The sequence below is a fragment of the Ictidomys tridecemlineatus genome, chromosome 1 (genome assembly GCF_052094955.1).
Source record: "Ictidomys tridecemlineatus isolate mIctTri1 chromosome 1, mIctTri1.hap1, whole genome shotgun sequence".
In the NCBI taxonomy this organism is placed as follows: Eukaryota; Metazoa; Chordata; class Mammalia; order Rodentia; family Sciuridae; genus Ictidomys; species Ictidomys tridecemlineatus.
Genome location: NC_135477.1, coordinates 28,827,663 through 28,841,675, shown reverse-complemented (window position 1 = coordinate 28,841,675; position 14,013 = coordinate 28,827,663). Strand labels below are relative to the sequence as shown.

General features: G+C 50.5%; 1 protein-coding gene across 8 annotated transcripts in view; it reads right to left on the bottom strand.

Moving 5' to 3' along the window:
- Positions 1–14,013, bottom strand: part of Crtac1 (cartilage acidic protein 1) — a 155,349-nt gene that overhangs the window by 19,867 nt on the left and 121,469 nt on the right. For 2 of the 8 annotated variants that reach the window (XM_021733198.3, XM_021733196.3), the window contains 4 exons: positions 4,776–4,921; positions 4,056–4,098; positions 1,563–1,706; positions 948–1,112 (listed from right to left, as the gene is read on the bottom strand). In XM_021733198.3, coding sequence (XP_021588873.1) covers positions 991–1,112; positions 1,563–1,706; positions 4,056–4,098; positions 4,776–4,921 — 455 coding nt within the window. In that variant the 3' untranslated portion in view covers positions 948–990. Of the gene's footprint in view, positions 1–461; positions 735–947; positions 1,113–1,562; positions 1,707–2,336; positions 2,423–4,055; positions 4,099–4,775; positions 4,922–14,013 lie in introns of those variants that run through there. The other 6 variants (XM_021733197.3, XM_021733199.3, XM_078030302.1 and 3 more) reach the window with 6 other exon arrangements.

Sequence of the window (14,013 nt, the reverse complement as noted above, 5' to 3'; positions counted from 1 at the left end):
AATGAGGATAACCTGAGACTAGCCAGACCCACATCCAGGCACATATGGAAGAATCTTAAAAAGGAAAGGGCCTTTGAGGATATACCAGCCCAATTCTATTGTCATTTAGATTAGGGAAATGGAGACCCAGAGTGGAGGAGTGACCTCCCCCAGGTAAATGGCGAAGAGTGTTCCCTTACTGTCTGCCAATTGCTCATCTCTTATCTCTCAGTTTGATCCAAACCCTGTTCCCCCGCCCCCCAAAATGAACATTTTTGTATATACCCAAACCACTGCTCATGCCTGGGGTGGTGCTTTCCCTGTATTATGACCTGTTTTCTAAGCACCTTCTGGTGGAAGGGCTGCTGCTACAACCAGCATCTGGCCCAGACACATTTTGCCCCCACTAGCTAGGTGGTGATATGTAGCAGAGACTTTATTGGCATAGTTTCCCCAGAAAAGAGGCTAGAATACTTAAGAAGTTCAAATTTTAACATTTTTATCCAGAGTCCCAAAGGCTCACCCTTTTTCCCTCCCCTAATCACTATGGACTCTAATAAGGCTTTTCTGCCACAGGAAGTCAGGGTGCACAAAGCAGAAACAGCAGAAGCTGGACCAGCAGGTACATGATACATTACCGAATCAACTGAGCAAGCAACCACGTGGGAGCCATCTTTGTTAGGGGCAAAATAAGAAGTTCACGAGAACACAGGAAAGACAGGACTATCTTGATTCTTCTGAAGGAGTGAGGGAGGCTGGATGGGGTACAGGGGAGACTTTCTTTTTCTGTTTTCTCAGAAAACATGCAAAGAAAGACTTCACAAACAACTACGGTTGCAACAGTATCTCCCAAACTTCCCTTTTCAAAGATGGCCACCCTGCTGTCCACTTAGAGGGAGCACATGGCAGAATCTATTGGGTATGGAAAGAGACAGGCAGCAGGAGAGAGATTTAGTTTTCCACAAAGGTTGTTAGTTTTGTATTGTTTTTTTTTTCCTTTATTGATGGAGTTTAAAGTGCATATAACTGAAGGCAAAGTCCAAGGCCTAGAGAAAGATATGAGGCCTGAGATAGAGGCTCAGAGATTCTAAAGGCAGCCGAAGAAGAATACCCACCTAAAAAGGCCACTTGAGCTGCAAAAAGGACAGGGAAGGGAAGTAGAGAATGGGGAAGAGAGAAAGGAGAGAGGGATAGGATTGGGGTGAAGGAAAGAGTTTGGGAGGAAGAAGACAAACATGGGTTCAGAAATTTAGAAAAAGATGACTCATAGGAGTTAGTTTATATCCCAGCTATGAAAATATGGGCTGACCTCTAGGTAGGAATGCTTGTTTTAGGAGATGTGAGAAGAATGATAGCCTAAGGCCAGGACAGCACCCCTGGGGCCCTGTAGGTGGGGGTTAGTAGTAATGGGGCCTCTCCAAGCTCCTGCCATGATTTTCCCTGGAGACTCAATGGTAGACTAAGGAGACTGTCTATATTCAGGAGAAGGCAGGGCTGAGGACCTTGATCTGCGGCCCACCCAGAGCTTCCCAGTGAAAGACAACTTTGATTTACTACTAGACTGTGGCTGGGGGCCCACTCACCCACACAGGCTGTGCCATCTTCATTAGGCTCAAAGCCCCGACTGCATCTCTTGTTGGTTCGGCATCTGTAGCTTCCGTAGGTGTTGACACACACTGGCTTGTCTCGAGGGCACACAAATGGGAACTGGATGCATTCATTGGTATCTGCAAGGTGAGGGTAGCCACTCACCAGGGAGGTGTGGGGCAGTGGGTCCTAGCTCAGGCTGTGTGCCCACCCACTCACTCTGTGACCTTGGGCATGTCCCTTCTTGATGGGCCTCCATTTCCTTTCTTCAGTTCCCTTGGCTGGCTCCTCTCTACTTGACTTCTACATGGTAGGGTGGCACTCAGGCTTGGTCCTGGGTCTTCTTTTCTATCCACCACAGTTTCTCTAGGTGATCTCCTTGCATATGGATGACTGCAAACTTTCTGTCTCTAGCCATAACCTCTCCTTTGAGCTCCAGACTCATGAATCCACTCACCAATGACCTACTTGACAGTTCCACCTGGATATCTAAACACACCTCAAGCTTAATATGTCCAAAATGGAACTTTAGATTTCCCTCAGCCCTTAAACCTCTCCTTCCCCCGTTCCCATCTTCCTTAGCTCAATCAATGCTACCAACATCTACTCAACTGCTCCAGATTGCGATCCCCCAATCCTCCCTTTTCTTCACCCCCATACACAATCCCACAGCAGGTCCTTTCCATTCTGCCCCCACAGTGCACCTCTTGCCTGTCCACCTTCCTCACTCCTCTGCCACCACCCTATTCCCAGGCCCCATGATCTCTTGCCTGGAGTTCTGCAGTTGGCGCCTTACTGGCCTCCTGGCTTCCACTCTTCCCTCCAATCCAATCTGCAACTCAGCAGCCAGAGTGATCTTTTAAAAATGTGAATCACATCAGGTCACTCTCCTGCTTAACTTCCAAGGGCCCTAAGAACAAAATCCAGCCTTCTTCCCAGAGCCTGAAGCCCCTCCTTGACCTGGTGCTGCCTCCTCCATGTCATCTCAGGCACATGGGCCTCCTGCCTGCCCCTCGGGCACAGCAAGCCTTTTCCTACCTTGGGCTCTTCACCCCTGCCCTCTCCTCTGCCAGGAGAGCTTCCCACTCGGCTCATCCTGAGGCTGTATTCTTCTCATCCTTGGGGGCTCAGCATAAAAGAATCCTATCCAGTATCCCTCCCTGCCTACTCTGTTCAGAACAGTTTCCAGAGAGCATCTTGTTTACAGGTTCTTAAACCATCTTGCCTAGCTGTGTGATCCCACGGTTGGGGTCAGTCTTCCTCCACCAGAAGGAGCACCTCTCAGAGCAGGCACTTGGGCTGCACCCTGAGGGCCCAACATGGTGCTTGGTACCATGCAGGAGGCATATCAATGGATGATGAAAAGATGGAGGGGGCTGGTTTGGTGATCTGGAAGGGTCCTTCCAGCATGCAGAGAAGACCGTTTTCCATACACCTGCACTGTCTGTTTAGCATGAGGCCAGGGTGGGGACATGGGGAGTGTGGGGGAGTCGCATCCTCCTCAACCACCCTGAGCCTCCCTGCTCTTATGCTTCTGCATTTTGAGGTGCTTTGCCCAGACAGGGCTCTTCTCTGGAACATTGCCTCTCTGTGTCAGTCCAACTCCTTATCATCCCTCAGGTCCTAGCTCAGTCCTTGCTTTCTCAAGGTGGCCTTCTAGGACCCTCTCCAGATGGTTGAGGGCCACCCTTGGTACTCTCAAGCCCCTGCCCCATTCCAGTCCTGATCCCATGTGTGGCCATTGATTGTTCACTGTGGGTCTGTCTCTTGGTTATGGAGAGGATGGGGCTATCTGTCTAATTGACTTGTGTACCTCTGCAGCAAATGCATTAGCCTGAAGCTAATGTGCGGCTTTAGAGTCGACTTGGGTCTAAGGAAGGAGGAATCCTTGGCTTGACCCCTTGTTACTGGTCACTAGGATGGAAGACGCCAGGTTGAAGGTCTTGTGGACACTGAGCCTCTAGGCTGCTCCCCTCCTATTCTCGGCTCTTGGGAGATTTTCAGAAGGTCACTGGATTTTTATGGCACTACCATCTAGTACTACCAGTCCCCTAGTACCGCACCAGTATGTAATCTCCCATCTGCTCTGTGACTTCACACCCTGCTTTGCCTGGATGCTCCCAACAATGGCCAACCTTGCCTGTCAGACCCTACCGGCTGCTTCCCTGGCTGCCATGGCATGTGGCTCTTCTACCTGCACCAGGACAGAGCTCGCCCACCAGAGTCTCCACTGTCTTTATGCTGGCTCCCAGGATCCTCTATATTCATGGCATGAGACACTGCCAGTTCCCGGAACTGCAGTGAGTCAGTCTGTCGGTCACTCCCACCTTGGTGAGTCATATGGCGGTTGTCTTGGCATCTGGAGTCCCAGGGAACAACACCTTCCTCTCCCTGCCTTTCCACCCTCGGTCTACACCCTGGATATCGCCACTGGTCAGGCCAACATTTCCCAGGGAGTGCCCATCCCCTGGGGCCCGCAGACAACTCACCCATGCAATGGCCATTTTCCTGCTGGGAGAATCCCTGGCCGCACTGTAAGGTGGGCAGAAGCAGAGACAAGAGTGAGTTGAGACTGTCCCATCTCAGGCCTCCTCCTAGTCCCAGCCACCGAGAAGCTGTTACTGTGACTCCAGCATGAGGGGTGTTCTCAGTCCTAAGGCCTGGGTGGAGGCCCCTCCCTTCTAGGACCCTTTGCCTTGCTCTGAGAATAGGAGATGGCATAGTGTGCGGGGGGCAAGAATGAACATAATTCAAACTCCTGCTCATTTCCCTTCACATGGGTTCTGCATACCTGATCTGGACCAGAGATTGGTCCACAGGTGTTCCTTAAAGAGGCTCTGTACAGGGTCTGAGCCCCACCCTTAGGGCAAAAGGAGGTCTCATAAGATACTTGGAAAGAACCAGGAGGGCCGCAGGGCACCTACAGGTCAATTTTTAACCCTGCTCACAACTGGTTGTAGGGCCTCAGTGGGCCTTGGGTTCCCTTTCTTGGTCTCAGTTTTCTCCTCTGTAAAATGGATACAAAACACTTGCTCTGACAATTCTCTAGGATTTCTGAGAAGCAGAAGAGAATGTGATAGTGTTGTGCAGACTACAAATGGAGGGATCACTCTGAAGCCCGCCATTATCCTAGAGGCCAATGCTACAGCCCATGAGATTGTGGGTGGCGTCTGCTTTTCTAGATATGAGGTTCAGATGCCTTGGCCCACCTCAAGTGGGGCTGGGTCCTGAAGCTTGTCCTCATCCCGGGGGTAAAGGATCTCCAGCACTGAGTTCATCTTCTCACTGGCCACGCTCTGGCTCACCATCTTGCCATCTGGCCACGTCACTTCCACACTGCTGGCTTCATCCCTCCCTGTGGGAGGAAGGACAGCGGTCAGCAGCAGAGGGGAGAGGGGCTCTCAGCCAAAGCACTGGCAGTAATGGATTCCGTCATGTAATAAAGGCATTAACGGAGTCCTCTTCTACGGGCCAGGGAAATGAACGAGACAGATTTGAGGTGCCTCCTCTTTAGACCAACACTGTACAACAGAACTTCCTGCCCTGATGGAAATCTTCTGTGGCCATCTGTGGCTGTTGAGCTCTCAAAGTGGGACTAGTGGGACTGAGGAAGTGAATTTTAGATTTTATTTAATTTTAAACAAATTTACATCTAAATAAAATACATGATTAAATAAAATACATGATTGATTTAAAAATACATTTAAATAAATACATTCACACATGGCTGATGGTTGCCATACTGGATAGCACAGCTGTAAAATTTACATTCTAACCACAAGTCAAGTAGCATGAAGCTGGATTTGGGGAGGTGGAAGGCCTGGTGGTCAGCGACTTGACTCTGGCATCTGGACTCCAAATCCTGGCTCTCCTACTTACCCTGGTGTGTTGGACAGAACATGGTGGGGAACAGGATCCTGGTACCCCTGGGGACAAACCCCAGCTCTGCAGCCAAGTCACTGTGGACTCCTGGGCATCCCTCCTCCATATCTATTTATGGAGCTCTGGTAGAGGGCAGACCCTCTTTTGTCACTGAATGTCCCTGCTGTCAGGGGGCTTCCACTCTTCATTTGGGACAGAGGCCAAACACATGAACAAACAATCATGCCAGATATCAACAAGCTCGGTGAAGAAGGCTGAGCAACAGGGTAAAGAGGACCTGGAGGCTGGTTGGGGCTCTTCGGGGATAGCCTCTTGGGGAGGAAGTATTTGAGCTGAGCTCTAAATAAAGACCTGGAAAAGATGGGGTGGAGGGCACTGGAGAAAGACCATTCTACAGGGCTGAGATGTTTACAGGAGGTGGCGGTGAAGCTCAGACAACATTCACGGTGAATCCATCTGCACACATCCCTAAAGCAATGTGCTACATCATTGGCAGAAAGCAGGTGGGAAAGATTTGTCAGGTGTTTAGGCTTGTCAAAGACTGCCCTGGCTCCCTGCATAAGGAACCAGGCTGGTCCCTGTGGCAAGGTCAGGCTAATGGTGATGGATTGGGGAGGGCAGGGGGGCTGGGCCTCACCTCCAGGGAGGGGATGAGCTCCTGGACCACCACCTGCACAGGAGATGGTGCTCAGCACACATAGGAGCACTGAACACCCACCAGGGGCTGACCAGATGTGGACACATGCTCTGGAGAGCACTGGGGACCCTCAAATCTATGTAGTCCCTTAAGCATCATTCCTGGGCTGAATAAATGGCACATCACCCATAGGAGTGCACGCCTATTTTTCTCCTAATGCATGTAGATACTGTCAGGAAATAAATGACACTGGAAAGTGCTGTTGGATTCATACTGGCTTTTGGTCCTTACCATCCACCAATGGATGTGACAATGACAGTTACTATGGGGGTGGAGGGTTGTCTGTGAGGTATTTAGATGCATAAAAGAGATTCTCGTATTTTAGCAAAGGGGCCTAGAAACCTCATGCAGACTGAGAAGGATCTAATGAAGGGTGCAGAGGTCTGCTGAGGGGCGGGGGCCAGGTCAGTATCATGGAGGGGAGCACCCAGCTACCTCTTTCTGTCCTGTGGGGGACATACCAGCCACATCATCCGGCTCCCCGGTCCTCCCTCGTGGGTGTCCCTCCCACCCTGCTTCCTCCAACCTTCAGAGAAGTCTCCCTATGTTGCTATGTCTGCAGGGAGTGAGGCGGAACCAGGTGCCGCAACCTGGAGAGTCCCAAGTCCTGGAGGGGAGGGCAGCCCTGTCCTTATGGACACCGCAGGCAGCGTCATGGGGACAGTCCTGTACTCAGTTATTTTTCTTGCCACAGAGCCCAGCTCCTCCTGAGCCCAACCACCCTGGTTCTGGGTTTGAATTATCTGGCCAGAAAGTGCTCTGCCTCCCCCGCCTATAACTTCTCCTGGGGAGGGGTGGGAAAGGGGCTGAGGAGTGCCAACTACAGGTTTTAATTTTTCTGTTTTTGAAGCAGACTCTTGAGGTGCAAGAGATTTGGCATTTTTAGGGTGCACAGTGCCCAAATTAACTGGCACATGTAAAAACTATACATTTCCCATTAAAAAAAAAAAAAAAGGAGACAAAGGAGAGCAAATGTTTCTCACCTAAGCCAACAGAACAGCGACAGGAATACATTTTCCAGCCTGCCTGAAGTGCCACAAATAACTCAAAAGAGCCGCCGAATATTCATAGACCATCACAAATTTACAGCCTGCACTTGCGGTGCCTGGCGCAGTCCAGCCCTCCCTCTCCAGACCCAGGAGGGGCTGGGGCTGTGGCAAGCCGGCCTGCAAGGCACAGCCGCTGACTAGCCTGTGGATTTGGGCCACCTCTCTGGGACTCAGCCCTGTCCGTATGAGGGGTGTGCCATTCCAGCACCCCAACACTGCCAGAAGCATGGACTTCTTCCCTGGAATATAAACTCTGCCCGCTGATTCATCAGCGTCCTCACCACCAGTCCCCAGCCAGCAGTCACCCTGCAGCCCCCAAAGGGCTTCCCCTTGTTGGTAATAACAGTGAAGGCCAACGATGTGCCCAAACCTTACGACGTGCTTCACGGTGTTATTGCCTTGAGTCTTCACAACACCTACCTGAGGAAGAATTCATTCCTGCCCCCCTTTTTTATGAGCCAGGCTGGGGACTGAGCCCAGGGCCTCACCCATCCTAGGCAAGGGCTCTTCCACAGAGCCACCCCCCCCCCAGCCTCCTTTTAAATTTTATTTTGAGAAAGGGTCGCACTAAGTTTCCCAGGCTGACCTCGAACTTGCCATTCTTCTGAGTAGCTGGGATTATACGTGTGCACCACCACGCCCAGCTAGGAAGGTATTAGTTTTATAATTTCCATCTTAGAGATGAGAGAGCTGAGCCTTGGGAGAAGCAAGAGGATTTCCCATGGTTCCTCAGCTCAGGTCTGTCTGATCCCAGAGTCCCAATCTGCTGTACCCTTGTCACACTGCCCACACCACACCCATGCCCAGCAGCCACCATGTGCCACGTTTTGCACAGGGATCTGAGATTCAGTCATGAATGAGAAGGTCCCATCCTGGAGGAACCAATTTCCTGTGGGAGCAATGAACACAGTGGTTACATGATCATAAACTGGGAAGGTATAGCGGTAGCATTGGTGCCACTCTGAGAGAGGTGGGTCATTTCACTTGGACATTGAAGGAGGGATAAGAGTCTGTGAGGCTGAGATGGAAAGGAAGGAGCATTCCAGGCAGAGGGGACAGTGTACAGAGGTATGGAAGGACATGGTGTGTTTGAAGACCAGGGTGAAGTTCAAAGCAGGGAAACAGTGTTAGAATGTGTGCAGTGGGGGGAAAGGAGTTTGAGGCTTTGTACCTGTAAGGTGGGTGTTTTGTCCTCATTTTTGGAATGAGTCCTGGCGAAATGAAATGACTTGCAGATGTCTGAGCTAGGACTAGAGCCTATCCTTGGTCTTCCTGATCCCTCTGCCCCGGGGTACCCGAGGCAGAGGAAATTGAGACATCTCAAGTATTCAGGAAGCTGCACATGAAGGGTGTTCCAGTTTCCAAGACACCGCAGCCTTCAAGATGGCCACTCGGCCAGGCCTGTGTGCAGGGGGGGAACCCACAGAGGAGGGGCCTCAGGAACCAGCAGAGACACCGGTGAGGAGCCGTAGTGAGTCGCCTCTGGCAGCTTTTAAAGGACAAAGGCCAAGGAGGCACAGAGAATTGCGCTTTTCACAAGAATTACAAGCAAAACAGATGGTGGGAATACAGTTGGTGGAATATTTTTACACTTTAATAAAGCAATTTTTATGTGGGCCACTGAATTTTCCTTCCCTAAATGAGCACCAGCCGGCTTGGAGGCAGCTCTGAGTCACTAGCAAACAATTAGCTTAAAAGGAGGAGGGATGGGGGGCGGGGGAGGCGCCGTCAATTCCGGGATGGGGGTGGATGCTTGAGTGGGTGACCCCTAGTGGGGGCTGAGGAGGCGAGTAGATCACTGGCACTTGTTTTTATTTTCTGGGTTTGGTAGTGAACTGGCTCAGCCCACGACCAGGCAGGAAGTGGGGGGCCAGGGTATGAGATTCACAGGGGGGCTGTGTGGGGCGGGGCTGGGGAGCAGTCAGGGAGCCTCTAAGCAGAATCACTTATTAATGAGGCTGGTGGTTGGTCTGCACCCAGGAAGGGCAGGGACAGTGTGCAGAGGAACTGTGGAATGTGGCCAGGGGCTCTGCTCTCTGACAGTGGGTCCACTGAGAAGACAGGGGTCTACAAGACACACTGAGGACTCTGTACAACTGAATAGGCCCTGGGGGACCCCTGGAGGGCAGAGCCACAGCAAGGTCCCTGAGTGTTCTTGGGCCACATGTTGCAGGCCAGGCTCTGGGGAAGAAGCTGGGAAGTGCACGTGAGGGTCCCAGATCTATGTGGTTGCTCATGCACATCTAGCAAGGCCTGGTCTGGAGCAGAGACAACTGCGGGCAGGTGTGTACCACAGAGAGCAGCCATGAGCTGGCTGTGATGGGGCCAAGGAGGCTGTCCACTGGAGGCACACATGTGTGCTCACCTCCGTGTCCACTGGCGTATGTGGGCTCAGCATGCCCTGCTGCAGAAAGGAGGAGGCAGAGAGTGATTCATGGAGGAAGTACAGGAGAGGGGTGGTTTGGGGGGTGAGCTGAAATCCTGTGCGTGCGGGCAGCAGGGTTTCCTGCGGCCCTCTTCCCTCCAGACCTCATCTCTCAGTCACGCAGAACCCCAGGGCAGGCCTTTCTTGGATTTGTGTTCTGGATGGCCCCCTTCTCACCTCGAACTGCTCAGAACTGGAAACAATCTAGCTGTCCATCACCAGGGGACTTGGTAAATAAATTATGAGTGCTGCCACACAGTGAAATACTCTGCAGCATTGAAAGAAAACAAAAGAGATGCGCACCGACTTGGAGGGATGGCCAGGCTACATGGTTAAGGGAAGGAAGAAAGCAAGTTATTGAAGAAGAATCACCATTTTTGTCTTTTAAAAAACTCCCAGGTAGTATATATTAATGAATATGCTCTTTTGTGTGTGTTGTACATGACAAAAACATCAGAATCATGGGACTGTGAAGAGGCTGACCCAGACCTCCTATTTGAAAATCATTACTTGTCCTCCCCCTCTCCATTCCTGATCCCTTCCTGTCGGGGGCATTTTCTGTTTTCATTGCACTTGATATGAGCTAATGTTTTAGATTTTCACCTATTTATGATGTTTATTGTATATTCCACATTTCTCTTCCTTCCACTAGAGTACAAAAGCTCTCATGACAAGGACTATTGCTGGTTACCATCTGGCACATAGTAGGTGTCAGGAAGTATGAACTGAATAGATGAATCAGAAGGTGTGAGGGGAGGGGTGAAGGGAGAAATGTTTATTTTTTACTAAATATTCCAAACACACTTGGTGAGATGGTGGGTGATTTTTACTTTTTTTTTGTATGATATATTTTCTCATGTTCCTATAATCGATATGTAGGAAAGAGAACAAAAAGTTTTTTAAAAACAAGAGCAACGCTGCTCTCACCTCAGGATTCTTGGTGTGGGAACATGGCCTGTGCTACTGGCTTGCGGGTCCCTCGACAGCACTGTCCTTTCACAGCAATGATGGCTTCGATCTTCCTGGCTCTGCAGACACCCCTCTGTCCACCCTGCCCTCTCCAGATTGGCCCCAGAGACCACCTGCCTGCGTCCCTGGGTCCACCTGCCCCTTCCGCTAGCCCATGCACCTGGAGGGCAAGTAATATTCTTACCTCTTCCCCAAGTCTCTGCCTTTCTCCTTTTCCCCATGTCTCATTTCTGTCTCTATCTTTCCTCAATAGCTGGCCTTCCCCACCAGCTCCCTCTCTTCCCGCTCCATTGCTGGCTTCCCCATCAATCAGGGATATCCATAAAGGAGATTTCCCCGGGGCTGCAGGAAGCCTTGGAGCTGCAGGGATAGAGCCTGCCTGCTGCCATTGAGTCCCAGGCTGCTGGCCCTGCTGCCTGCTGGGCTGCCTCGGGAGCCCTTGCTGATCTCAGTTGACCTGCAGGGGCTTGTCTTTGAGAACAATCTTCCTTCAAGTGCCTCTCTGGGAAGCAAACCCTGCAGAAGACAGAAACCTGCTGGAGGACCCCTTGGAGCAGTTTGAACCAGAGTTCAAACCAAGAACAAATCCCAGGGACCCTCACCTGCACTTCCCAGCTCCCTGCCAGAGCCTGGCCTGCAACATGTGGCACAAGAACACTCAGGGACCTTGCTGTGGCTCTGCCCTCCAGGGGTCCCCCAGGGCCTATTCAGTTGTACAGAGTCCTCAGTGTGTCTTGTAGACCCCTGTCTTCTCAGTGGACCCACTGTCAGAGAGCAGAGCCCCTGGCCACATTCCACAGTTCCTCTGCACACTGTCCCTGCCCTTGCTGGGTGCAGACCAACCACCAGCCTCATAAAAAAGAGTGAGGACTGGCATCAGGAGGGTGCAGTGGACATCACCCTGAGTATAGGAGACAGTTGGCACCCGAGTACCCTAGATCCCACCAAATGACCTGTTGAGGCTGCAGTTGAGGAAGCAGATCTGTTCTCTTAGGGGTGGAAAGACGGATTCTGGCTAGAGAAGGGACCCAGGGAGGCCCGTGACATACATCCTAAAACAGCAAAGGCAGCCATGGGACCTGGGGACAGCAACCTTAGTTCCAATCCTGGCCTCACCATTGATTTGCTATGTGAGCCTCAATTTCCTTATCTGTCCAATGGGGTGGGAGTTGATATCAAGGCAAATTACCTGGATGAACATCCCATTTCTGAAACTACTGTGCTCACCTTGGTGCTTGAATGCCCCCCCCCTCCCCGAGTCACTGAGGGGATGCAGATGTACAGAAAGAAAGAAGCAGAGCAGGATCTTGGCTGGCCACACCCAGAGAGTTGGGGTGGGGGTCACTGTGGTCAGCAATTCAGACCGTGTCCAAGGAGGTCAAGACCAGCCCTCCTTACCTTCCCAGGCACAATTTAGAGCAAGTCACCAGACCTCAGCCTCAGTATCCTGTCCTGTAAAATGCAGGTTACGATGCCTAATTCATCACGTTGTGGTGAGATTTGAATAAACAGTTTATGCAAAGCACTTGGCCCAGTGCCCGGCACATACTAAGTGCTCCATAAATGTTGACTTATACTATTTTGCAAGAGGAGCATGTATTTAAAAGTTGCCTTGTACCTTTAAGGCCAGCATAGCACACCGTGCCTTAGAGGTGATGGATGCCCTGACCCACCCAGGGTGCATAGCCCAAGAACATGCTCATATAACCAGGTCCGGGGGCCCCTAAATATTTATTGCTTCTTTTTCAGACTACATAAATATTATGTGTTCCCTATAAAAACTGGAACACATATACACCAAAACATGGGAGAAAATAAAAATCATGTCTCCAAGCAGGCCGGGTTTGAATCCCAGCTCTGCCATGTAAGTAACACGTGACCTGGGGCCCGTTTCTTAATTGTTCAGATCCTCTGTTTTGTTGTTTGTCAAACGGGGACATAATGCCCATCTCAGGATAGTCACAAGGACTAAGTGAGGCAATGAGAACCAGGGGGCCCAGCCCTGCCTGCAGGGTGGGAGTTACTGCGGGGACCTAGCCCCTCAGAGGTCAGCCCGGCTCCTTTCAGTTTTTTCTACGAACATACAGCACATGTATGACGTCAGCACTGATAGACATTTATTTCAGATCATTTATATCAGATCATCTGGCCTAATCTTTTTATGTTAAAATCATATCACTTCATGAGGTGCTAACACACAGAAAGGTAGGTGTCTGGTTTGAACCTGGGAGTCTTTTGACTCAACTGCTTTCTTAATTCCTGTGTTTTAGCAGCTACTCCCGCCCTGCCCCCATGCTCTCCACCTTGATTTCCATTATCATAAGCCCTGCAGCCCTGAAGAATTTGTACACTTGTACTTCTAATCCCTCCATGCATTTCTTGTAAAAAAAGGTTTATTTTGAAATAATTGGAGATTCACAGCAAGTTACCAAGAAGTACAGAGTGGTCCTCTGTGCCTGTCACCCAGCTGCCAAATGGTGACAGCTTCCGTAACAACAGGGCCATATGGAACCCAAGAGTCTGGCATGGGGCCTCGTGTGTGTATAGTTCTATGTCATTTAACACACGTGTGGACTGACAGCGTCACCACGGTCAAGATAACAGAACGGCCCCCTCACTACAGAGTGGTCCCTTGGTCATTATACTCTTCCCCTTTGCCATCTCTCACCCTGGAACATCAATCTGTTTTCCAGCTCTCTGGTTTTGTCATTTCAGGAGGGTTCTGTGAAGGGACACATGCTGTCTTGGGAGATGAGCTCTTCTCACTCACCACAGTGCCCTGGAGGTCTACCCTAGGCTTTGTATCAATGCTTTATTTCTTCCCTGCTGAGTAATATTCCAGGATGTGGATGTACCACAGGTTGTTGAACCATTAATCTACTGAAGGACATCTACGTTCTCTGTTTTTTTTTTTTTTTTGGTTATTAAACATAAAGCTACTATGAACAACAGTGTAAAGACTTGTGTGGATTTAAGTTTTCATTCTGCTGAGATAAATGTCTGGGGATATATAGATGGTCCCCAAGTTACGATGGTTGAACTAATGATTTTCTTACTTTATGATGGTGTGATAGGCACTCAGCAGAAACCGTACTTTGAATTTTGGATTTGGATTTTTCTCCTGGCTAGTATATGCAGCATGAGGCTCTCTTCTGATGCCAGGTAGCAGCAGTGAGCTGGGGCTGCTGGTCAGCCACGTGATCACGAGGGGAACACCTGGTGCTCTTAGTGCCCTGTGCTGCTGAGCCCAGATGTTCGGGAGGCTCGGAGGCCAGGCGTGTTCCAGGCATTCTCCATTTGTAATCTTTTCAACTCATGATGTGTTGGCATTGGGGCAGAACCTCCTGACGTCAAGGAGCACCTGTAACAGCAGGCTCATGTACAATAGTTGTATGTTTAGTTTTTTTTTCTTTTTTAAAGAATCT